The sequence below is a fragment of the Tachyglossus aculeatus genome, chromosome 19 (genome assembly GCF_015852505.1).
Source record: "Tachyglossus aculeatus isolate mTacAcu1 chromosome 19, mTacAcu1.pri, whole genome shotgun sequence".
Classification (NCBI taxonomy): domain Eukaryota; kingdom Metazoa; phylum Chordata; class Mammalia; order Monotremata; family Tachyglossidae; genus Tachyglossus; species Tachyglossus aculeatus.
Genome location: NC_052084.1, coordinates 5,276,737 through 5,302,241, shown reverse-complemented (window position 1 = coordinate 5,302,241; position 25,505 = coordinate 5,276,737). Strand labels below are relative to the sequence as shown.

The 25,505-nt window shown below is 42.6% G+C and overlaps 1 protein-coding gene and 1 long non-coding RNA gene across 3 annotated transcripts; one reads left to right on the top strand and one right to left on the bottom strand.

The window, feature by feature from the left end:
• The first annotated feature begins 360 nt into the window (after nt 1–360).
• Nucleotides 361–3,720, top strand: LOC119940756. Of its 2 annotated transcripts, none has more exons than XR_005455042.1 (5): nt 361–1,148; nt 1,261–1,364; nt 1,639–1,776; nt 1,870–2,018; nt 3,411–3,720. It is a non-coding gene; the product is annotated as an uncharacterized LOC119940756 (long non-coding RNA). The 2 variants fall into 2 exon arrangements; XR_005455043.1 differs by having other exon boundaries at nt 1,639–1,780.
• A 583-nt stretch (nt 3,721–4,303) lies between these two features.
• Nucleotides 4,304–23,708, bottom strand: SCCPDH (saccharopine dehydrogenase (putative)). The gene is made up of 12 exons (XM_038761051.1): nt 23,480–23,708; nt 18,422–18,534; nt 17,051–17,131; nt 13,619–13,748; nt 12,051–12,100; nt 11,330–11,460; nt 9,958–10,075; nt 9,157–9,276; nt 9,011–9,067; nt 8,463–8,574; nt 7,022–7,103; nt 4,304–4,974 (listed from the first exon to the last, which is right to left on the bottom strand). Exons 1-12 carry the CDS (start codon nt 23,670–23,672, stop codon nt 4,869–4,871), a joined length of 1,293 nt encoding a protein of 430 aa, XP_038616979.1. The 5' UTR covers nt 23,673–23,708; the 3' UTR covers nt 4,304–4,868.
• Nucleotides 23,709–25,505: the final 1,797 nt, after the last annotated feature.

Below are 25,505 nucleotides of genomic sequence, written 5' to 3'. Positions count from 1 at the left end.
GGGGGCTAAGAGGGAGGAATTTAGGTTTTTACCCCTAGTAGCACTGCCAGTCGGTGCCCCCCAGTGAGAGCATCACTGCAGGGGGGACGGTGGCAGTGGAGGGTGGGAAGAAAGGGAGGAGGGGATTTTGGGGGGGGCTTCTGTTCCCCCCTCTTTATCCCTTTCTGTCCACCCTAGTTTTATTGCCTCACCTCTTTAACTCTTCCTCTGTTTTTATCCATCCCCTTCACCTTCCACCCGGTGCAGCTAACACCAGGCCCCGACGCGGAGAAGCGGTAAGCCAGGGACTGCTGAACAGAGGTATGTGGGAGTGGGAGAGAAGATGGTCCCAAAGGCCATGCTCTTGCAATATCATTGGGATGGTCTTGGGGACAGGAGAGTCAGCCAGGCACGGTCACACCTGCTGAGGCTTTTCCACTTCAGCATCTGTGGGGAGGACATTTGTTCCCTCCGGCAGAAGACTATTGTCGGCCTTCCTGTGTCCAGGAAGAGTGAGATGAAGTGACAGGCGGAAGAAGAGAGCGTCCGTGGCTAGCGAAGGACGAGGCATGTGATTGTGTCTGCGTTGCTGACCTGGCAGCTGTCCCTGCAGCCCCGTATTGCAGGGGGGAAGCGGGGCAGCCTGGTGAGGGGGAGCAGGGAAACTGGGTGCGAAGAGGTGGGGCTGGAGGTCTGAACACCTAAGCAGCACGGCCACTATGTGCCCTCTGATTCTCAATGGGATCACCCTTGCAGGGGGGACAGTGGCTGTGCAGGGAGGGAGGAAAAGGGGTATTATTGGCTTCCTCCCGGGTCTCCCTTCCTGGCTATTTTCCCTTCCTCTCTTTGCCTCCTCTGTATTTGCATCCTAGACCACAGCCCCCAAACGGCCTGCTCTGGAATTCATCGCCTGCCTATGGACAGCCATCCCAGGACACGCCTGATTTATCATTCTTCTGCCCCTCAGCCAAGACCACCCCAGCCCCTCCCCAGGAGGCCCCTGAGGCTTCCAGCTGTCCTTAACCTTCTCCAGCCCTCTCTACCCCTGCCCCCCACCACCACCCAGCACACACACACATTCCCAGGGAATTAATAAAAATGTATTAACTTCAGTCTCTAGCCTGTGGACCTTCCCTTGTTTGTGGATGAGGTCTTTGAAAGCACTGTGGGTAAGTTGAAAAGACTGGGTCCGTCTGAAGCGTTTAAGTGTTTTAGTTTAAGGTGCTACTCCTGCAGATGTGCAAGAAGGCTTAATGGGACTGTATCTCTTTCATGCTCCAGAGGCCTGCCCTGAACTAAGCTGTGTTCAGCCTGACCATTCAGTCACACCCGAAGGCCACAACTCAGTAGACAACCGGAAAACAAGGGCAAGTGATGATCATTAGGTTAGTGCACTGAAATGATGAACGTGATCATTTTCTGTGTATCTTGTTTTTTAAAGGGTCCTATTTGCTTTTGATAAATGCTAGTTAGTATTTTTTAGTTTTTCCCCAGGGGTTGGTTTGTTTCTTAATGTTTTATCTCCTGTCTGGTTTCACAATCTTTACCTGTGCTCTAACCCTATTCCCTTTCACCTTCCCAAAACACTTGCTGTCACTTCATTGCTGACTCTTCCTCTTTGTCCTTCTGCATCCTCTGGGAATCACCTTATCTCTCAAGTGTTTAATATTAAATGCCTGGTGAGTGCCGAGTTGGAACAGAAGAGTGAACGGCTGAGGAATACTGACAGAGCTCTCAGGGAAGAAAATATGCTTCTCAAGGATTGGCTGAAGACGTATAGCATAGGACAACAAAACAGTAAGTGAGTAGACTACCAGTTGCATGCTGGTTTTTTTTGAGTCTGAGCAATTAAATAACCCTGTAGTAATCTCTCTTTTCCTTCAATTTCAGATAGCATGCTAGCAAAGCCACTGGATAAATTAAAGCTGTGTACTCGCCGGGCCAGCTGTGATGCTGTAATTTGCCAAGGCTTTGAAGATCTTCTACCAAAGCATGAACAAAGTGAAGGGGCAGTTCCTGAAGATGAGACACATGCACCTGTACGTAGCATGGAATTCCAAATGGTTTCTAGGCAGCATCTAAGTCCTTGATATTTTTGCATTTCTTGACTAAGTCAGGGTTCTGAAACGGATTAACTATAATTGACCTTGCTTATATATAATAATAATAATAGTAATAATAATATTGGCATTTGTTAAGCTCTTATTATGAGCCGAGCACATCTACTATCTACTAGGCCATACTGCTTCTCAGTGTTTCAGGCATATTAATAAAAGGAATAGAAAGGATAAGATGAGGGAGAGGAAAATGCATTAAAAGGATGAAAATCGTGTCCTTAATTAAGGTAGGAAGAAATCAACAAGATAGATCAGGAGGGACTGATTTCCCCCAAAATTGCCATTTGTGAGTTGGAGTTCTACCAGAAGCCTAGCCAAAGGCCAGTACTTAGAACTTCTGATATACAGGAAGTGCCAGTCCTTTCTGTTACTTTTGGGCAGCATTGGCTGTTGTACTCCCTGACTGTTTATAATATCAGATAACCCCTGGGTCATTCTGCAGCAAGTTTTCCAAAGTTCCTGGCACCTTCCAAGACCCATACTTGCCTACTTGCCTGCTGTGTAACCTTTGGCAAATCACTTCACTTTTCTGTGCCTCCAGTTACCTCATAAAATGGGGGTTAAGACTGTGAGCTCTATGTGGGACAGGGACTGTATCCAACCCAGTTATCTTGTATCTACCCATGCACTTAGTACAGTGCCTGGCTCATGGTAAGCGCTTTACAAATACCACAGTATATAACATCAATATGTATTGAGCCCTGTTTTAGGGACTTTGAGAGAGAACAGTGCACGTAATCCTGCCTACAAGGAACAGGTTCTGTGAGCACCCCCAGCCAGCAATTTCTTTAGAAAGACTTGGGCTTCAGCCAAATTAAGGAAGGGAGGGATCTCCAAAGACAGTGGAAGATGGACAAGAGAAAAACTACCTGCTTATTCAGGCAAACAACAGAAATTGAAGTCATTTCAAATAAGTGGTAATAAGAGAAAACCCAGTCAAACTGTTTCCAAGGTAAAGATGGTAATACACTCTTATTCCAGCAGTATTTCAGACCATAAATTCCGAGTTCGATTTAAGAGCACTAGGCTGCTGAAAAGAAATGCTGAATGGTGTCAATTCTGGGGATTTTTAGAGATGGGAAGACTAGCAAAAACACAGTACGGTACTTCTCCAGAATCATAACACAAAACTATGATGCTACCCTCTTAGTAGTTGCTTGGGGTAGTGCAACCAAAGCAAGACATTCCTAAGTGCATGCTATTGATTGTTATGTGATGCCTCAGATTGCTTCCCATTGTGACTCATGAAAAAGAACATATTTAGTATAATCTACTGCTGTCACTTAATTATTACCTGTGTGTATTGTTTTTCAGGAGGATGACAACCAGTTGCATCTTTTAATGAAAGACAGGCACAAATGCTCAAGGACTTTGAGGAACTACTAGACTCCGGTCCCTGGAAGCTGCAAAATGATGTTGCTCTTATAATTCAAAAGAAGAGAGAAAATTCAGTGCCCAGCAAATGTTCAGGCTCTACTTTCCTAGAACATCACTGAAGGTTATTAAGCAAATTATTTTGTATAGTTCAAAAACATTTTCAAGACCCCTCACCTTCTCTTTGTATACCTGTCACACTGAATTGGGAACTTCAAAGTTCTGTAAAGACAATGAATTTTAAGACTTATGCTCTAAATTAATCCTTGTTAACGGTATAACACAAATGAAAGGGGCCTGGGTTTATTTGAGCTTGGTGTCCATATGTGATGTGGAAGTTCAGGACTACGAGTAAACTGAGGCTTGGAACAGCTTTCCCTGTAAAGGGTGGAAAATGTGCTCTAGTCAGTGGCTTTGAGAACTAACTAACCTGATCAATTTCTAGGTCTTGAGTTCTGAAAGTATTTCAGTTCCATCAACTCCTACCAATGCCTGTTGATTCTTAAAAGCAAAGTGCCTTCCTAGGAGGAAGGATTCAAATGCTCATAGTAAGGAGCTGGGTGGAACTGCTGGGAATTTGGTTTTGATTTAAAAAGGGAAAAACTTAAGGGCACTACAAGGCAAGATGAGGTGAAGAGAGCTGGGGGTCAGCATGCTTCCCTGCCAACCCCTGGTATTCCAAGACAATGTAGAGGGGCTCGGGGTTAAAGAGTGACAGCAGTGAAAAAGCAGTTTGAGTCCCTGGTGGGTTGCCACGGTGATGATGAATGAGTAAATGTCAGTCACCAACCAGGCAGGCCTTAACCATACAGAATATTCATACATCAAGTAAATGAATTAAGACATCCGATCAGCAACTCTTTATTGAATTCTGAAGAAATGACTCCAAAACTCCCAAGTCCCATTAATCCCAGCTCTTGAGAGAACTATCCAAGGAACAAGGTAGCATGTAATAATAATTATCCACCAGTGCAGTGTTACGAAGCTAAGGCACAGTCAAGAAGCAGAGCAATGTTGTTTGTGAGGAGGTGGTTCTTAGGGCAAGGTTAGAGTGGCCATTTCCCTTTGAATAACCCACTTCTCCCTCTACAAGTACACTGTTTCAGTTGTGCAGTTGCTGATATATACCCCTCACTTTGTCTTGCCATCTCACTACCACTTATTTAGAGCAGATTATCATGGTTTGAGGAAAAAAAAATCTCAGTAAGTATAATCCTTTCCACAATCAATTAAGATTTGAAATTTGTTAGTGCAAACTAGCCAGTATAGCACTGAATCTTAGATTTAATGTAAACATTTTAAGTTTTTTCATACTCTCTGTTCTGCAGGCAATTCAAAATCAAATGCAGGGCTAATTCATGCAATTTTTTTTAACACCCCTGGAATAATTTTAAATGTTTAGATCTCCGGGTGACTAATGACACTAAATTCAATGCCATGTTTGTTCAGTCTGTCCAGCAGTTTGGTTTTGGAAAAAGCAGCTCCTGGAGTAAAAACACCACCCCTGGAAAACATAAGAATTAATAAATTACAGAGCAGTAAGAAATGCAGAAAAATACCCAGTGAAACCCTAGGTTTCATGGTCATCTGGCCTGTGATTTCCACTGGACCTGAGTTGTAACAGACCCAAGGCAATTTTTACTGCCCTCAAAAATATAGTTTCTCTCCAATATAGTTATTTAAATAAACATGTACCTGCACACAAGAAAACTGATGCCAAGGTACCACAGCATAGTCAAGTTTACAGAGTTTTTGCTTACTTAGTAGCCCCTACCTTTTCCCATATTTACTACCATTGTTCTAATAGATGACATGCCATTAGAAACTTGAGCATTAGTACCTTGAAGTATTACAATAGCTTTCCATCCGTAGAGTCACAGTTCAGATAAGTCAAGGCTAGAAAAACAGTATTGCAGTTGTGGGTAACAGTTTGAGTTATTTGGCAAAAACTAAACAATTTCTTCATTTACAGGCCCTAGATTATATGGAAAAATCACCAACTACTGTAAAATGAAATTATTAAACCATCTCGATTTTAAAGTCAAGTTGTCTTAGCAAAACTGGCATTTTTATAGTCGGTTGCACATCTGAGTGATTTACTTCAATACTAAATAATCCACAAATGCTGAAGATTCACACGTGATCAATTCTAGAAAAAAAAACCCCAAAAGAATGTAAAAAGAGTCACGATGTTATGTCCCTGGTTATTATGGACTTCAGCTGCAACAAAGAAATTGCTGTTTCTGATGCTGCCTCTATCTGAACTCATGTGTCCGAGTCATTTTTCCTATCTGCATCACCACCCTGGGTACAAGAACCCTGCAGCCAATTTACACCGAGTTAACCTATTTCACACCCTACTTGTCGATAACACATATTTACTATTCTATTTATTTTATTTTGTTAATATGTTTTGTTGTCTGTCTCCCCCTTCTCGACTGTGAGCCCACTGTTGGGTAGGGACCGTCTCTGTATGTTGCCAACTTGTACTTCCCAAGCGCTTAGTACAGTGCTCCGCACACAGTAAGCGCTCAACAAATACGATTGAATGAATGAATGAATCTAGGGAAACCAAGAGAGGCAGTGTCAGAAACCACTTGCTCTACAGTGAATACAAGTGTGTTTTCTCCCCAAGACTGTGCCTACTTTTCAGAAGCTAGCACACTTACAAATAGCACGATGATATCAAAAAAGCATATATTAACTCCACCAGTACATTCTAGTTCTAGCTCTGCCGTCGGCTAGCCGCACAACTGAGGACAAGCCACTCAATCTCCCTGGGCCTCGGTTTCCCTATCTGTACAATGGAGGTAAGATACCTGCTCTTCCTAGTTTTTAGGCTGCAAGCCTGATCTAATTACCTTGTATGTACCCCAGAGCTTAGCCAGGTATTTGGCACATTGTGTGTAATAATACCATGTTATAATCATATTTTTTCTGTTATCTGAGGTTGATGAGAAGGTTGGCATCCACCCCCTTATTTCCCACATGAACAATGCTAACAGTAGTAATAAAGGTATTAAGTGCTACTGAATGCCCTGCACTTGATGTAGAGGTTAGGAAAAACAACAGAAGCCCAGGACACAAACAATCCCTGTCCTCAAAAAGCTTATTTTCGAATAGGGGAACAAACAATCGTTCTTAAATGATAATAAGAGGCATGGCTGAAGCAACTGAAGGTATTAGTGAGGTTGAGTTTACCATGCATTCCCTTGCTTGTTGTCTCGCCCAGCAGGACAGGATGTTTCTCTAGCCATCTAGCCTGAGACCCTGTGGCCATTTTTGAACCACAATAATCAACGCTGCTCCCTTGTTCCTTCTACATGCCTTTCCCTATCTCTCCTCCCCCCCACCCCCACCACTTTTACTCCCTTTCATTCCATTAATATTCTGGCAGGAAAAAGCAGACAACTGGTTGAGGTTTTAAGGGCAGTACATCAATGGAACTGGACATTCTGATTTGTAGATGCAAAGGTTAAGAACCACTGTAAAATAGGCAGAACAGCAAGGGAAAAATCATCATACTGATAGACAAAAAAAAATCAACTCACTCTTTGGGAAGAGAAGGGGTGTCCTTCAGAAGGGTCACAGCAGCCTGAACCATGGCTATTGGGGTAGCAACATAGCCAGGCTCTTCAGGAAACAGGAGATAAAGAAAAAGGTACTTTTGAAACATTAGTAGTTCTAACAAGGTACATGATTCAAAAGAGAACGGTATAATCCCATGAGTGAAAAACAGCCTTTCACGTAACCCAATAGAGAGCAGCATGGCCTAGTGGAAAGAGCAGCCTGGGGGTCAGCAGGACGTGAGTTCTAATTTTGCTCCACCATTTCTCTGCTGGGTGACCTTGGACTAGTCACCTCATTTCTCTGTGCCTCAGTTCCCTCATCTGTATAATGGGGCTTCAGATTGTGGGCCCCATGTGGGACATTGACTATGTCCAACTTGATTAACTTGTACTCCCCCAGTGCTTAGCACAGTGCCTGGCACATAGTAAATGCTTTAAAAAAAACAAATACAAAAGCAACAACAAAAAACCAATAGGGGATTTTTATTACATAAGCAAAATGCCGCAAATTTAAAGATGATGGTAATAATGTGTGTGAGGATGTGGCTGAAGAGTCAAATGTCTGGTTAACCATTTCACATTGGGTGCAGTGAAAAGTAGTTTTCTACTGGGTAAGGCACTGCAAGTCACTGTCTACTGCTGGGCTGGCTTGCAAAATAATTTTGGATAGAACTGGAGGAACTGGATTCTATTCCAACCTCCCAGTTCGGTTATTTAGAAAGACATCTAGTTCTTCCAAAAAGGCAGAGTTACTCAATCATTACCTTTGCTCTAGGAACCCAGATGCAAATGAGCATTCTGTATCCAAACCTCTGTTTAAGGTAATAAGGCCAAAGGTCAATTAGTACAGATAAAGGCAAGGTACACAGACCAAAGCCTGGAGTGTGGTGGACCCTGGAAAATAGGCCACCCACAGGTCACCGCTAGAGACAAGTAGGCAGCAGAGTCGAGGAATTATTTTACTTAAAAAAAAAAACACAGAAGAACTGATCTGTTTTTGTGCCAAAGTTCACAACTACCCTTTGCAGCCAGAAAATTTCCTCAACTCAACCTACTGGAGATCTCAAGATCTCAAGTCAATCAATTAATTATTTAATCATATTTATTGAGGACTCTCTACATGCAGAGCACTGTACTAAATGCTTGGGAGAGTACAATATAGCAGAGTGGTAGACACATTCCCTGCCCAAAGGATTGTACAGTCCATATCTTCAGCCTTCCACTCCTGCTGCAACAGTCCATGATTGCTCAGGTAAATCACTGTCACCATTTCGGGACTTAGCACTACTCAGAGCGGCCTTCGCACAGGGAGCAACTGTTAGATTGATGCTACTTTGCGGCTACTCAGTGGAATCTATCACTGATCAGCATGGAGGAAATGATGCTAAAGTTTACTTAAAGTCATATATTTATGCTGCCTTACCTGGTCCTTTCACTTGAGTGCAAATTTTGACATTTGGTTTGCCGTGTTTAGGGCTGTGGCCCTGGCTGTATCCCTGGCCAAAGAATGTAAATGTAAATGATCCATCATCTATCTGCAAAACAAAAACAGCAAGGCAGTACTGAAAACCTAATATCCTTTTCAAACATATTACCATCAATTTTCATCTGAAGAAATTTTTATTGCATAAAAAAGCCAATGTCCTCCTACCTTTCCAAACATTCCTTACTCATTTTTAATTTTTTTTTAACAGACTAATAACTTAGCCGAAGACAGTTTAGGATTAACGGGAGAGGGAGGATGGGAATATCTGAAGTCGGTTTTGGTCAGAGACTTTGCCATAGTAACTGGAAAGGACCACTGGGTGAGACATGGTCCACAATGAAAAAGGAAGCATTTTCCCAAAATACACACTCAAAAAGGATCAGATTTTCAAAGTAATAAGCTCAGACTTCAAGTTACTGATCTCAAAACTGAACCCGATAATTTCTGTGACCAAAGTGTTTTACAAGTTGGAAAGAAAGGATTACCTGTTTCTGTGTTGGTCCTTGTTTTGTGAAATACCCAAAGGAGAACAGCCATGGAAACTGAAAGACAGGAAAGGCATTCATAGACTTTCAAGAGAACAAGTGGATGAATGCTTTTGAAACTCTAAATTAGAGGCCACAATACTTACTCTTAGTAGGAGATGTCTTCCAACGCGAAACTTAACAAAGAATAAGAAGAAAAGGCCGGCAAACATCAATTTCACAACAGAGGTGATGCCACCTATAGTTACATAAGCAGCATACTGCACCTAAATTAGGAAGACAATGTTATAAAATGTCACCCTGCATTTCAGCCACATCCACATTTCAATAATGCATGAATGTTGGGTACTTTCAACTCAGTCTTCTGTGATATATGGCCCACTCAGTTGCTCTGAGACCCTCCCAAGTGGTTCTTTCATCTGACTGCACTGATGGTGAGCCATTCCAGCCAGCAGTCCTACTTCTGGCTGTTGCAGCAGGAATCCTGAAAATAGTTGGCTACCAATTGACAGCCACTGGGGTGACCGAGGCAGCTACCCTGGCAATTGTCTACTGGTCCACTGTGCTACAGCCGGCTACAGGCACTAGGCAGGCAGGGATCACTTCATTAAAAACAAATCCCTCAAAAACTGAAAAAAGGTCTTTTTGACTTGTGAGATCCTACTTATTAAAAATACAGGTTTATTTCCAGGGACATATTTTAAACTTGTTCCTCTGATCATTTATAAATGCAACAATTACACTTTAAAACATTGGGCTCAGCACCCAGTAGGCACTAAGTGCTATGGACTGATGGGGAAAAAGTATTGCAAACACATGGAGTAATTTGAGAACTTTTTCCTGTGGGGTAAGAAAATCCTACAGTTTTGAAAATTGGAAAACTGGGCATATTAAATAAGGGAAACGTAAGATTAAAAAAGAGCACAACCTAAATCATGCAAACTTACTGGTGATTCTTCATGATTTTCATACAAATAACGCTGGGTTCGTCTTACAACGGAGGCATCGGCTCCCATGAATGGGACGGAATACTGTTTCAGTTCCCTTGTGTATGACACTGGCCACCTGCAAGAAAGAAAAACACTAACCATGACTTTTTTCATTATTTACAGGGCAATCTGTGCTAAAAAGAGGTAGGAATGTCAGCAACACTTTAATCCCCTTAACTTCAAATAGTTTAAGGGCTATATCTAGTGATGAGGAATGGTACCTGCAGCAAGGGAAGTGGCTCAGAAAGCTGGCCTAGGAGAGTTTAGGAGAGAAGAGATGGAAGGGCTGGGGAGAGCTTTGACAGAGGGAGTTCATTTCTGCCAGTCTCAGCTCCCTTTCAGAACAGAAGAGACAGCCGGCTCTTCGTGAACCCTTTCGCTGTTCCTTGGAGGAATAGCAGGACGAAAGTTGATTGGTCAAAAAATCCTGGACCATGGGCAGGTTTATGATAATTAAAAACCTTGCTGCATCAATGTAGTCAATGAAGACTGCTGATCAAGTCTTGAATATCCTCTCCGTTCAAGCCCCCTCTGGCAGATTTCTAAGAACCAGCCACTCCTAAACAAGCTAACTATGCTCTTATTTCATATCACAAATATTCCTGGCCAATGAGGAGTGGGAATGATGATGAGAGAACGATGGACAGTCCAATAATGGTGAACTGTATAAAGCAGTCCAATGAGCAGACTGCTGACCAGTTTTCCATATCCAAAAAGGATCACACAAGAAATGAGCTGCAAATGTAAAATGAGAGACTTCTTGACTAACAGTCTGATAACGCCCTGTGAATTGAGCTTCCGAAGGGGAGTTGGAGAGTCTCTCCCTAGAGATCTACATTTTAAAGACCAGCCTACCATTTTTCTTGGATGGTTTGGTTTCCTTATTCAGCCGGCTGAAGCCAGATCATTTCTAGAAGCCCCTTCCAGGTCTCACCCAGCTATAGGTAGTACAATTCTGCAATTCCCTAATTTAGGGTAAAGGAGGTTTATTTCAATTTGTAATCCCTAGAAATCACTATGGTCCAAAATAGCTGGATTTGAAAAATATTTCAGGCACATTTGATCTTGGATTCAGATTCTATAAGCCATTAAGAAACTAACTTCTTTCCCCAGGTTCCAAGGATCCATATATGGCATTTCTTCTTCAAATGATGCGTTACATCTTATTTCTACTTTTATCATTTGACCTTAATTTTACATTCATCACAATAGCCTTTATGCATATTTACAGATGCTTAATTAAGCAGGAATACCTGCTTTCATTTCTTATACTCTGATAATATTCAAATCACCAGTAAGATAACGAAGACATTTAATTCAAATCTTGTACCTCCTTTTCATTTTTTCACCGACAGTTGGAAGAGGTTTATTCTTCGCCTGTTTCCGTAGTGCTTTCAGACGATTCTGATCTCCAAAACCATGAACTGCTGATTGCCAGGTACCGTCATGAATACACATGCCCTAGTGAAATATTTCAGATGATAAAGACAATATCTCTAGAAGAGTAGTAAATAATATTTAAATAATCTATCTTTTTATTTACTTATTACAAGAATGCACACTTAAGACAAGCAGTTACGTATATAACCGCCCTATAAACTGATTTTTCAGACCTATGATTCTCTCCTAAAATGGCTCCCAATAAGCATTTAATAAATGCCATTATTAGCATAATAACAATAATAATAATAATAAACTTCTGAAGCTGCTTATTTGACTCCAGAGACTGCCATGGGGCTAAGGTTGTTCAACCTGTCCCAAAGGAACTAACTCCCTCTCACTCAACAAACCCTTAAATTCTAAAGGTGGGCATTGGATTATAAACTCAAGAACCAGAATTCATTTTTACTCCTACTATAAATTCTCCATATTTTATTGAAAATATCCAGTTACTAGAGAAAATTCACCTCATCTAATTAGATGGCACTTTGGAGGAATAAACTATCATCGGATTAAAAAGACATTCCAAAATGCGACCAGTTTGCATTTTCTTATTAGTTTATTAGAAAAACAGATATGAATTACATACATACACGTATTAAACAACTAACCTCAGGTCCTGAATTTACAGTCAAGAAGCTTTCAACAGCAGTCAGCGTACCTTGGGAAGGGGAAAAAAATAAAAAATGAAATATTGCTCCATAATAGACTATGCAAACAAATGCAGGCTATACTAATTCACCTATACCCTACTTTCACTATGAACAACATGCCCTTTAGTCAGAAGGGTGGCCAAGAAATAGGTAAAAGCAGAATGTAACACATTGAAAAGTTTAGCCTATGACTTTTTGGAAATAATCCATCACCCTGAAATGGCACTTCATTCACATAATTCATCTACACGGAATGAAGGTATATGGTTTGGAATTTGGAATTCCCTGGGCTTAAAGTTAGATGAATTTACAAACCGTCCTGGGTTATCACAAAACCATTTGCTAATCACTGTTCCTTCTGGAGAACACCATTTAAATTAGGTGTAGTCCATTACCCTTATCCTAATGACAAGTAAAAAAAGACAATCTCCATAAACTGACCCGCTACAGCTAAAAGGCCAGTTCTTACTTTTCATCTGTGTGTAAAGTTAGTGTGGACTTTTTCCTTATGTGTCCAAGAATCACAAAAATAAAATAGCAGCATTCTAAAGAAAGAGAATTACAATAACTCCTTAGCTGATATCCATAATTTTTTTTAAATGACAGATTATCATTTGTCATGATTGTCAAAAATTATGGTAGCTGTCAATTCATACATAGTTTTAAGCATTTAGGCATTTTTGTAAGCCCCTCCATATTAACCTTTAGAAGTTAAGGGTTTGTTGAGTGAGAGGGAGTTAGTTCCTTTGGGACAGGCTGCCACAGATACATGTTGCGATGCTGCGGCTCCCAGAACAAGTCAAGGGGCCTGGAAAAAATGGCTGCACTTCATGGCCTAAACTCTTGCTCTACTTGATGATGATGATGATGATATTTGTTATGTACTTACAAAGATGAAGCGGCCCTTGGGCCACAGTAATTGTCCATTATAACTCTATGAAGTCCCTAAAGGCACAGCAAGATCCAAAAAGTAAAATAAAACATGAGGGGCTTTGCTTGCTCTGGCTTTCGCACTTGGCCAGTGAAAAAACTAAATCATTTCAACAGTTTAGATCAGATTTGGATTAAAGCTAAAGGACACTAGACCTAACAAGCACATCTCATCTTTGGAACATTTGACACATATAGTAGTGGCAAATTATTTAATTTGAATGACTATCAAATGCTCACAATAAAAATAAACTACTAAGGACTTCAACATTTAGATTCCAACAAAATGCTACTTCCAGGCTACGGGGCCTGAGAGTCAAAGGACCTGGTTTCTAATCCCAGCTCTGCTAGTTGCCTGCTAGAAGACCATGAGCAAGTTATTTAATTTCTCTGGGCCTCAGTTCCCTCATCTACTAAGTGGGGATTCAAAACCCGCTCTCCCTCCTACTTTTCAGATCAAGGACACTGTAGTCAAGGCTTCAGAATGTTAATCCTTGAATGTATAGATTTCTGAAAATGGACATCAGTCATGGTGGCCTTATTATTTACTCAGCAAGACTATCGAATGAATGCTACAATTACAATAACAAACTTACCTTTTAACATATTTCTGGTATATAGTACACCCAGATCAGCAGGAATGGAATCAAAGCCACTGCTGCCAATGATATACACGCCTTTCTCTGCAGCTTTCTCGTTATATTTCCAATGCATTTCTTCCAGAAACTGTAAAATCCAAAAGTGGTAGGGTATTTGTTAAGCACTTACTCTGTCAGGTATTGTACTCAGCGCTGGAGTAGATATAAGCTAATCAGGTTGGACACAGTCCACAACCCACCTCAAACAGTATTACACAACATGTTCTTGAACAACTGAATTGAGACAGACAAGAATTAGGACCCATTCCTTGCTACTTTGGTATTACTTCATTTCCTATTTTCTCTGGGACCTGCTGCCCACCCCATTGGGATTTCTGCTAGTCTTGTCTCTGGCTGGGAAGCTACTGGAGGCAGTTGGGGCAGAAGCGTCGGGACACATCAGGGAGGTCCTTTCATTCCAGGTGGCCAGGGCCTCCAAAAGGATTCCCTCCTGTCTCTTCTCCAGCTGGGAGGGTGGCAGACCCCAGCAGTGCCCAGTCTTCTCACCTTTTAGACCCTGGAAAGGCTGTGACCGTGACTGTTGTGAACAGCTCTGAGCTGCAAGAAGCCTGAAACTCTGCTCCTCTACTCAGATTGGCTTAGTGCATACAGCCCGGGCCTGGGTTCTAATCCCAGCTCTGCCACTTGTCTGCTGTGTGACCTTGGGCAAGTCTCTTCACTTCTCTGTGCCCCATGTCCCCCAGGCCCTGCAGTCTGGTTCCTCTGGTAGGCTAGAACTCCTACTAAAAGGCTTGTAGTTTTAGTTTTGAAGTAAAACTCCCAGAGACCTTGCCCAAGGGGCCCTGGTTCCAGCCAACTAGTTTCTGCTTGCTTTATTACACGAGGAAATGTGTAACTTCAGAAGTCCTGGTCTTATTAGCAGTAACAGAGGTTGTTAAATGCTTTCGCTTGGGCATTCTGACCTAACGTGTCTACCAACTCAGTTGTATTGTACTCTCCCAAGTGATCGGTACAGTACATGCTAAGTAAATATAATTGATTGTTTGTTTTAATCTGCCAATGTTGACCTGAACAAGTATTTGAAATATCTGTTTTGCCAGAGTGGAAGATGCATAGTACCATAAGTAAGAAGCAGCGTGGCTCAGTGGAAAGAGCACCGGCTTTGGAGTCGGAGGTCATGGGTTCAAATCCCAGCTCCGCCTATTGTCGGCCGTGTGACTTTGGGCAAGTCACTTCACTTCTCTGTGCCTCAGTTACCTCCTCTGTAAAATGGGGATTAAGCCCCCCGTGGGACAACCTGATCACCTTGTAACCTCCCCAGCATTTAGAACAGTGCTTTGCACATAGTAAGCGCTTAATAAATGCTATTATTATTATTAAGTAGAACAATATCTGGAAGGTTGACTTTGGGGTTTTTAAGCTGAATAAGCTGAATTTATTTTTCATGTAATTACTGATTTTTTTTAAGTGTTTCATTTCAGTGATGTCAAGTGACTGGAAAAAACTGGGAATTATCTATTGGAGCAGTGGAGTGAAAAAGCAGCAGTAGCTGGTGAAAACGAGGAACAGTAAAGGAAGGTGATTTTTTTCAGAGCTCCTGGTGTCTCTACCTGAAGGCTCAGCTCAGTATTTCTATTTGCACATTAGTGGAAGTGTGGGAGGGGACAAGGGGAAAGAAGGAGAGATGCTAGGTGGGAAAAGGAGACATGGATGTGAGGATGGGGTACATAAGGGTGAGCTGTCTAATGGGAGGAGTGGAAGTACTTCAGATGAAACCACAAGATAACAGGGGTATGTTCTCTAAAGAAAGTTGAATCTCCCGGTCTAAAAGATAAATTTCAGTGGAACTCAAGTGGCTTCAGTCACCGGTTGGCGAGTATCTGATATATTAAGCACTGGATATGGGGTTTGCACAGTTTTGGTTGGGTTCAGGTCTTATCGTCAAAGAGTAAAGATCACCTGGTGCAAATATTACTTAAGACTTGTTGGACCAGTTGCCAAATCTTTCCAAAGGGCACATCCACCCTTCAGTAACTTTTTCACTGAACAAACGCATCTATTTAATTTTAATCATGGTATTAACTAAATGCAAAAGCATTTTGCTAACGCTGGGTTATATGCATGGTGATCAGACGGGAGGCAGTCACTATTCCACACAGGGCTTGCAAAGAGCTAGAGAGAACAGGCAACACCCCCACTTTCCAGATGAGGCCCGGAGAGATTAAATGACTTGCTCAAGGTCAACCAGCAGGCCACAGAAAGACCTTTAGACTAGAACCCAGGTCTCCCATCTCCCAGTCCTAAATTCACTGCAATAGATCACACTGCATGTCCGAAACACAACTATTCATCTTTCCCCCTAAATTCACTAACCCCTCATAACTTTCCCATCTCAGTGGATAACCCCAACATCTGCCCTGTCCCAGAAGCCCACCACCTCGGTGTCATGCCCGACTCTTTATTTTCTTTAAACACTCACATTTAGCTTAAATAACAAATTCTCCCTGTCCTTCCTACACACTTCCTGGATGCCCCTCTTCCTCTCAACCCAAACAGCCACTCAAAACCCATACAAGCAGCGTGGCTCAGTGGAAAGAGCACGGGCTTTGGAGTCAGAGGTCATGGATTCGAATCCCAGCTCCGCCACATGTGTGACCTTGGACAAGTCACTTAACTTCTCAGTCTCAGTTACCTCATCTGTACAATGGGGATTAAGACTGTGAGTCCCACGTTGGACAACCTGATCACCTTGTATCCCCCCTAGCGCTTAGAACAGTGCTTTGCACATAGTAAGCGCTTAACAAATGCCACCATTATTATTATTATTATATTGCGGTGGTTTAACTGTCTCCAGTCTCTCCTCCCTCCAACCTATATTATGTGCTGTGGCTACACGAATCATCTTCTTAAGTGCCACTTGGCTCACATCTCTCCTCAAAACCCTCCATGGGTTTCCTGTGTCCCCCAGCTTTAAACAGAAGCTCCTCACAATTGGCTTCAAGCTCTCCAAGAACTCAACTTACTTTTCTGCTTACTTCACCTTCTATTCCCCAGCTTGCTTGCTTTCTACCTCTCAAGGTGATCTCCTCACCCTCTCTGACTCTCCTGCCTCCACCCTCAAGCTCCCACTGCACCCCATACTAGGCACCCCTTCCCCTCCCAATCGGAGAGGCCACATCTCTCCCACATTCAATACCATCCTAAAATCCTACTTCCACCAATAAGTCTTCCCCAATTAATTCCCAGCACTCTATATGTTATATTACCTCCAGCCAACTCTAGCATTTAGAATGTTATAGTAACCCCAGCACTTCTGTATATATGTTTATTCAATTGTACATTCAATTATTTATCTTGACTATTATACTTCACTTATGAATTCAGTTGTTTTCTGCCAAATGTAGTTATTTCCATTCATAGTTTACATACCTGAGGCTCCCCACAGATGTCGATGCAGCTAGCTCCATTTTCAATGCACGCTTTCACTACAGGTTCTCCATAAAACCGATACTAAGGGAATACAAAAGCATATTACAGCCAAACTAATACTCTGTAATCTTGCCTAAAATCATGGAAATTATTTAAAGGTGAGGCAATAAAAATTAACTTTCTATATTTTTCAAATATCTATCCCTACTAGTATGCTCTATTTAACTATTTTTTAAATCTAATTTTCAGTGGTAATGTATCCAACTCTCAATTTTCTATATTACTGGGATCAGGGACACCATGGATAACTGAATTCCATTGATGAGCAAAAAAATCAATTTTTACCCAGTATATTCTTCCCCAAGAAACACTCTGCCAGAACAAGTAGCAAATTAACTGATTTGGGTTTTAATTCCTCTCCTTTTACCAGTGAAGATGCCAAAAAGTAATGAAATAACCCAAAAATGGGCAGAAGGGAGAAGCCAAGAAACTAGAGCATTTACAAACTGAATAATCATGCTACTCCTTAGGAACTATTTTATTCGTAATAATAGTTACCCCCCACCAAATTCTATCCCTTTGCTCCCCGTTTGCAGATCTTACCCTTTATTTCAAGGAGATTTTAACTGTAGCATTAAACAGTGCTGGATACAGGGTTCAGGATATCCATTTATTTGACAGAGAAAATACAACGAAACAAGGAAAAGAATCCCAGCTCTAATTCTCTTCCAAACACCAAGGCAACCTACTTTGTTACCCTTGGGAAAAGTCTGGTATTTTTATAAGGAAAAAGAAGAGTATGTCGGTTTCCATTCTGTATCTCTTTTTAGTACTCTTGGGCTCTAGGGTAAATCATTTCTACAACTCAAGCAGATTAGCTTTATAAAAATGTATTTAACGTAACCCTACAAATCTTCCCATGTAGGAAGTAGGCCTAAATTGAGACACAAAGTAGTTGAGGGGATTGGCCTCCACCAAGGTCAGTAGTTGTTCCAGATTCTCTGGCATATGAGTCTGTCCAAATATAGAGTCTGTCTGTCATTTACACTTCATTGGGGCAGGCAGAAGAATGAGGGAAAGATCCAGCATACTGGATACTGGACCTCTAGCTGGCTCTAGGTCATGCTGAGAAAAGGCCAGGAAAGCCAACTCCCTGGCCTCTACTCGCCTAAAAGTCTCACCACAACACCCTTGGCCACCATCCCCAACCTTATGACAGGACCCTTACATTAATATTTACTGGCAGAAGCTCGGTCATTTATTAACTACTTCAATGCCCTCATCTCACACCTGGAATTTTAAATTCAAAATTTTACTATAAATGAGTGAATTCATTTTCTCTCTGAGCACTCAAAAGGCCTGATTACTTACTGGGCCTACACAGTTGAGAACAATAGCTGCCTGTTTAGCCATTTCATCAAGAGAGGCAGGATCACTGACATCACAGATTATTATACCCACTTCGGAAGTCAGCGTTGGTCTTCCTAGAAATGGAGAAAAAACACCATAAGAGGAACCTGGAACAACCAAATTCTACATATGAGCACTCAATCTTCTCTTCCAATAATTAATCAATCATATTTATTGAGCGCTTACTGTGTGTAGAGCACTGTACTAAGCGCTTGGGAAGTACAAGTTGGCAACAGATAGAGACAGTCCCTACCCAACAGTGGGCTCACAGTCTAAAAGACTGATAATTAATAATAGACTGATAAAGTCTAATAGTTAACCAGTTACTCATGAATCAGGAAGGCAAAATCATCGAATATATTGCAAGCGAATTCTCAAGCAAGACTTACAGTTTTAAGGTGGTTTCTAATGAGGGCAAGAAATACTTCCAACATATGAAAAACTCATTAGCGTTCTGAGAGGGAAGTGTATCGTGCCGTGGTTAAGTGGAGACACTAACAGTTCCTAGAAACGTACCAGCCTAATGCAAGGCTACTCTTGCACTGGATGAATTGACCCAACTGATTATTGTGCAACCTTCCTCTCTGTATAACTAGGTCTGCCACACTCATAGAGGTTCATATATGAAATGGACTTTGATGCCCCAATCCTTTTTTTTTTTTTTGATGGTATCTGTTAAGCACTGTTCTATACTCTGGGTAGATACAGGTTAATCAATCCTTCCCTCCCTCCCATAGCCATACAAATCCCTCACTTAACTTGGCAAAATTGGATTTCTTTGATGAGGGAAAGGTTGACAACAGTTTGGTCATATGTAGGTCAGCACCAAACCAGGCATAGAAGTCTAGGTCAGTAACACCTAGATGAGTTGTCAACTGGAACCGAATGAATTGATTACAGCTTTCTCTATGTGTGTGGGTGAGGAGGAAGGTGTGTTCCCCAGGATTGGCTTAAAAGGGGAGGTTTGAGTAGGAACTAGTGTACAGGCATATGTTGGAAGGGCAAAAAGGAAAGAAAATGTAATATCAGGGAGCGGGGGGTGGGTGGGGGTGGTGTGTGTGTGTGTGTGTGGCGGGGGGGGAGGGGGGTGTGCCTGAAAGAAAGAGTGTTTGCGCTTATGTGGTGGTTTGAAAGCTACCCCAGGTCTAGGATATGGTGGCACAATCTGGAGTCTGTTAGGTGGCCATGGGGGCCTGGGAGTCAGAAAGTCATGGGTTCTAATCCCGGCTCTTCCACTTCTCTGCTGTGTGCCCTTGGGCAAGTCATTTTAGTTCTCGGTGCCTCAGTTCCCTCATCTGTAAAATGGGGATTGAGACTGTGAGCCCCAAGTGGGACAGGGACTGTGTCCACCTCGGCTTACTTATATCCATTCCAGGGCTTAGTACAGTGCCTGGCACGCGGTTAGCACTTAAATACCGTTATGACTATTATTGCTGAAATGCCGTGGGAGTGGGGAGTTGGGAGAAAAAAGAGAGACAGATATACTGCACCTGCTGCAGTTTTCTCAGTGAAACCCTGGTTTGTATGAACGCTTCAGCATTAAGACGAGGGAGGAAAAACCCACACCAAAATAGGATCTGATGCTAGATAACCTTTAAAAATGGAATTCACTGAACTCGAACACCTCCAAACGCAACTTCAGGATTGGCTGTGCGGCCTGGAGATTGGGGGATGTCGCGGGGGTGGGGGGGAAGGGACACCTTAAATTTTGCAGCTCCTCCAAAGGCGGGTCGGGGGGGGATCAGGGCACCCCTCAACCCGGGTTGTGGCGTCTGAGAGGCTCAGTTTTGGGTGGATGAAGGGGCTCTCCGAATTTGGGGGCTTCGCTGGAGACTGGGGGAGAGCAGGGGCAGTGTGGAGCTTGGATTTGGGGGTCCTGTCCCACGGGGGGTGGGGGGCTGGGAGGAAGGGGACCGGTATGGTAGAGTGTTTAGAGCAAGGGCCTGGGAGCCAGCAGGTCATGGGTTCTAATCCCGCCCCTGCCATTTGTCTGCTGTGTGACCTCGGGCAAGCCACAGCTTCTCCGTGCCTCAGTTTCCTCATCCGTAAAATGGGGATTAAGACTGTGAGCCTCACGTGGGACAACCTGATTACCCTGTATTTAACCCAGCACTTAGAACAGTACTCATCATCATCATCATCAATCGTATTTATTGAGCGCTTACTAAGTGCAGAGCACTGTACTAAGCGCAGAGCACTGTACTAAGCGCTTGGGAAGTACAAATTGGCAACAAATAGAGACAGTCCCTACCCGACAGTGGGCTCACAGTCTAAAAGGGGGAGACAGAGAACAAAACCAAACATACTAACAAAATAAAATAAATAGAATAGATATGTACAAATAAATTAATAAATAAATAGAGTAAAAAATATGTACAAACATATATACATATATACATATATATACAGGTATGTGTATATATATATATATATATATATATGTATATATATATATATATATATATATATATATATATACTCGGCACATAGTAAGCGCTTAACAAATACCATCATTATTATTAACTTCTCTGTGCCTCATTTTCCTCATCTACAAAATGGGGATTACAACTGTGAGCCCCATGTGGGACCACCTGATTACCCTGTAGCCACCCCAGCGCTTAGAAAAGTGCCCGGCACATAGTAAGTGCTTAACAAATACCATCATTATTATTACCTTCACTGTGCCTCAGTTCCCTCATCTGCAAAACGGGGATGAAGACTGGGAGCCCCACAGGGGACAACCTGATTACCTTGTATCCCCCCCACCCCCGTGCTTAGAATAGTGCTCGGCACATAGTAAGCGCTTAATAAATGTCATTATTAGAACTCAGAGCTTAGAACAGTGCTTTGCACATAGTAAGCGCTTAATAAATGCCATTAAAAAACAAAACAAAAAATAACAGTGGTCGGCACATAGTGAGCACTTAACGAATACCATCATTATTATTATTAACTTCTCTGTTCTTCAGTTCCCACATCGGCAAAATGGGGACGAAGAATGTGAGCCCCACGGGGGACAACCTGATTAACTTCTATCCCCCCCAGCGCTTAGAACAGTGCTCGGCACCTGGTAAGCTCTTAACAAATGTCATTATTAGTACGTCATTTTACTTCTCTGTGCCTCAGTTCTTTCATCTGCAAAATGGGGATCGAGACTGCGATCCCCAGGTGGGACGGGGGCTACGTTCAACCCGGTTTGCCGGACTCGGCCCCGGCGCTTAGCACAGTGCCTGGCACGTAGTAAGGGCTTAACAAATGCCGGAATGATTAGGGCTCATTCCTTCATTCAATGGTATTTATTGAATACCGCTCCGCGACTTGTCAGCTGTGTGACTTTGGGCAAGTCGCTTCACTTCTCTGTGCGTCAGGTTCCTCAACTGTAAAATGGGGATTAAGATTGTGAGCCCCACATGGGACAACCTGATCACCTTGTATCCCCCCCAGTGCTTAGAACAGTGCTTTGCACATAGTAAACTCTTAACAAATACCATCAATCAATCATATTTATTGAGTGCTTACTGTGTGCAGAGCACCGTACTAAGCGCTTGGGAAGTACAAGTTGGCAACATATAGAGACAGTCCCTACCCAACAGTGGGCTCACAGTCTAAAAGGGGGAGACAGAGAACAAAACCAAACATTCTGACACAATAAAATAGAATAGAATAGATATGTACAAGTAAAATAAATAAACAGAGTAATAAATATGTACAAACATATATACAGGTGCTGTGGGGAATCAATCATATTTATTGAGCGCTTACTGTGTGCAGAGCACTGTACTAAGCTCTTGGGAAGTACAAGCTGGCAACATATAGAGACAGTCCCTACCCAACAGTGGGCTCACAGTCTAAAGGAAGGGAAGGGAAGGAGGTAAGATGAGGGGGATGGAGAGGGGGACAAGGGGGACGAGGGAGAGAAGAAGGAAGGGGCTCAGTCTGGGAAGGCCTCCTGGAGGAGGTGAGCTCTCAGTAGGGCCTTGAAGGGAGGAAGAGAGCTAGCTTGGCGGATGGGCAGAGGGAGGGCATCCCAGGCCCGGTGGATGACGTGTTAATAATCATTATTATTATTATTACTATTGAGCGCTTACTGTGTGCAGAGCACTGTACTGAGCGCTTGGGAATCAATCAATCAATCGTATTTATTGAGCGCTTACTGGGTGCAGAGCACTGGACTAAGCGCTTGGGAAGGACGAGGTGGCAGCATATAGAGACAGTCCCTACCCAACAGTGGTATACAGAGACATATATAGAGAGTATATATATATATATATATATATATATATATATATATATATATATATGTGTGTGTGTGTGTGTGTGTGTGTGTGCATATATATAGAGTATATATGTATATACATATATATAACATATACATACACATATATAACACACACATATAATATATACATAACACACACATATATAACACACACACACATATATTATATATACACATATATAACACACACATAATATATACATAACACACATATATAACACACACACATATATATTATATATACACACATATAACACACACACATATATTATATATACATACATATAACACATATAGATTATATATACATATGTATAACACACATATATATATTATATATACATATATATATAACACACACATATATATTACATATCCATATATATAACACACACATATAGAACATATATATATATACAACACACACACATATAATATATACATACACACATATATAATATATATACACACACATATATATATAACACACATATATACAACACACACACATATATATTATACATACATATATATATAACACACATGTTATATATACATATATATATCACACACACATATATTATATATATACATATATAACACACACATATTATATATATACATATATATCACACATATATTATATATAGATATTATATATATGTAACACACATATATATATACACACAACATCTAGAGACCGAACAACGGGCTGACAGTCTAGAAGGTTACGGGGTTACCGAGTTTGTCTGCGGCCCTGGCCAGCGTCGCCAGCAGCTTCTCCCGGCTGCGGCCGGCCACGGCCCAGGGCAGCGGGGGGCCGCCCGGGTCCGAGCCGGCCGCCTCCCGGGCCACCTCCTCGGACACGAACTGGCCGGTGAAGCCGGAGGCGCCGAACACCACCAGCTGGAAGGGCCTCCGCTCCGGGCCCATGGCGACCGCCGACGACGGCCGGGACACCGCCAGCCGCGGGCGACGGGCGGAGCGCACCAACCGACGCGCGGGGGCGCTGGGGAGCGCGCGCGCGCGGCCGCTGCGGCTCCCGCTCTTGTTCTCGCGAGAGCGGCGGCGGCCGTGGCGTCGTCTCCTCAGTCGCCTGACGGACGGACGGACGCAGGTACGAGCTGCCGGACCGACCTGCTGCACCGGTTGGATGTGGAAAAAAACCCCCAAAAACCGACAAAAATCCCCCAAGAGGGGGCCCCTCCCCGGAGCCCCATTCATTCATCCAATCGTATTTATTCATTCATTCAATCATCATCATCATTCAATCATCATCATGTGCTCTGCACAGTGCTCTGCACACAGTAAGCGCTCAATAAATACGATTGATGATGATGTTCATCATCATCAATCGTATTTATTGAGCGCTTACTGTGTGCCGAGCACCGTACTAAGCGCTTGGGAAGTCCAAGCCGGCAACCTACAGAGACAGTCCCTACCCAACAGCGGGCTCGCAGTCTAAAAGGGGGAGACGGAGAACAAAACCAAACAGACTAATAAAATAAATGGAATAGATATGTACAAGTAAAATAAAGAAATGAATAAATAGAGTAATAAATATGCACAAACATATCATCAATCGTATTGAGCGCTTACTAGGTGCAGAGCACTGGACTAAGCGCTTGGAAAGTACAAATTGGCAACACATAGAGACAGTCCCTACCCGACAGTGGGCTCACAGTCTAAAAGGAGGAGACAGAGAACACAACCAAACAGACTAACAAAATAAAATAAATAGAATAGATAGGTACAAGTAAGATAAATAAATGAATAGAGTAATAAATATGCACAAACATCATCATCAATCGTATTTATTGAGCGCTTACTGTGTGCAGAGCACTGTACTAAGCGCTTGGGAAGTACAAATTGGCAACATAGAGAGACAGTCCCTACCCAACAGTGGGCTCACAGTCTAAAAGGGGGAGACAGAGAACAAAACCAAACAGACTAACAAAATGAAATAAATGGAATAGATATGTACAAGTAAAATAAATAAATGAATAAATAGAGTAATAAATATGCACAAACATATCATCATCAATCGTATTTATTGAGCGCTTACTGTGTGCAGAGCACTGTACTAAGCGCTTGGGAAGTACAAATTGGCAACATAGAGAGACAGTCCCTACCCAACAGTGGGCTCACAGTCTAAAAGGGGGAGACAGAGAACAAAACCAAACAGACTAACAAAATAAAATAAATGGAATAGATATGTACAAGTAAAATAAGTAAATAAATAGAGTAATAAATATGCACAAACATATATACATCTATACAGGTGCTGTGGGGAAGGGAAGGAGGTAAGATGGGATGGAGAGGGGGACGAGGGGGAGAGGAAGGAAAGGGCTCAGTGTGGGAAGGCCTCCTGGAGGAGGTGAGCTCTCAGTAGGGCCCTGAAGGGAGGAAGAGAGCTAACTTGGCGGATGGGCAGAGGGAGGGCATTCCAGGCCCGGGGGAGGACGTGGGCCGGGGGTCGATGGCGGGACAGGCGAGAACGTTTATTGAGCGCTTACTGTGTGCAGAGCACTGGACTGAGCGCTTGGGAAGTCCAAGTTGGCAACAGAGAGAAGCAGCGTGGCTCAGTGGGAAAGAGCCCGGGCTTTGGAGTCAGAGGCATGGGTTTGAATCCCGACTCCGCCACCTGTCAGCTGTGCGACTTTGGGCAAGTCACTTCTCTGCGCCTCAGTTCCCTCATCTGTAAAATGGGGATGTAAACTGGGAGCCCCCCGTGGGACAACCTGATCACCTTGTAACCTCCCCAGC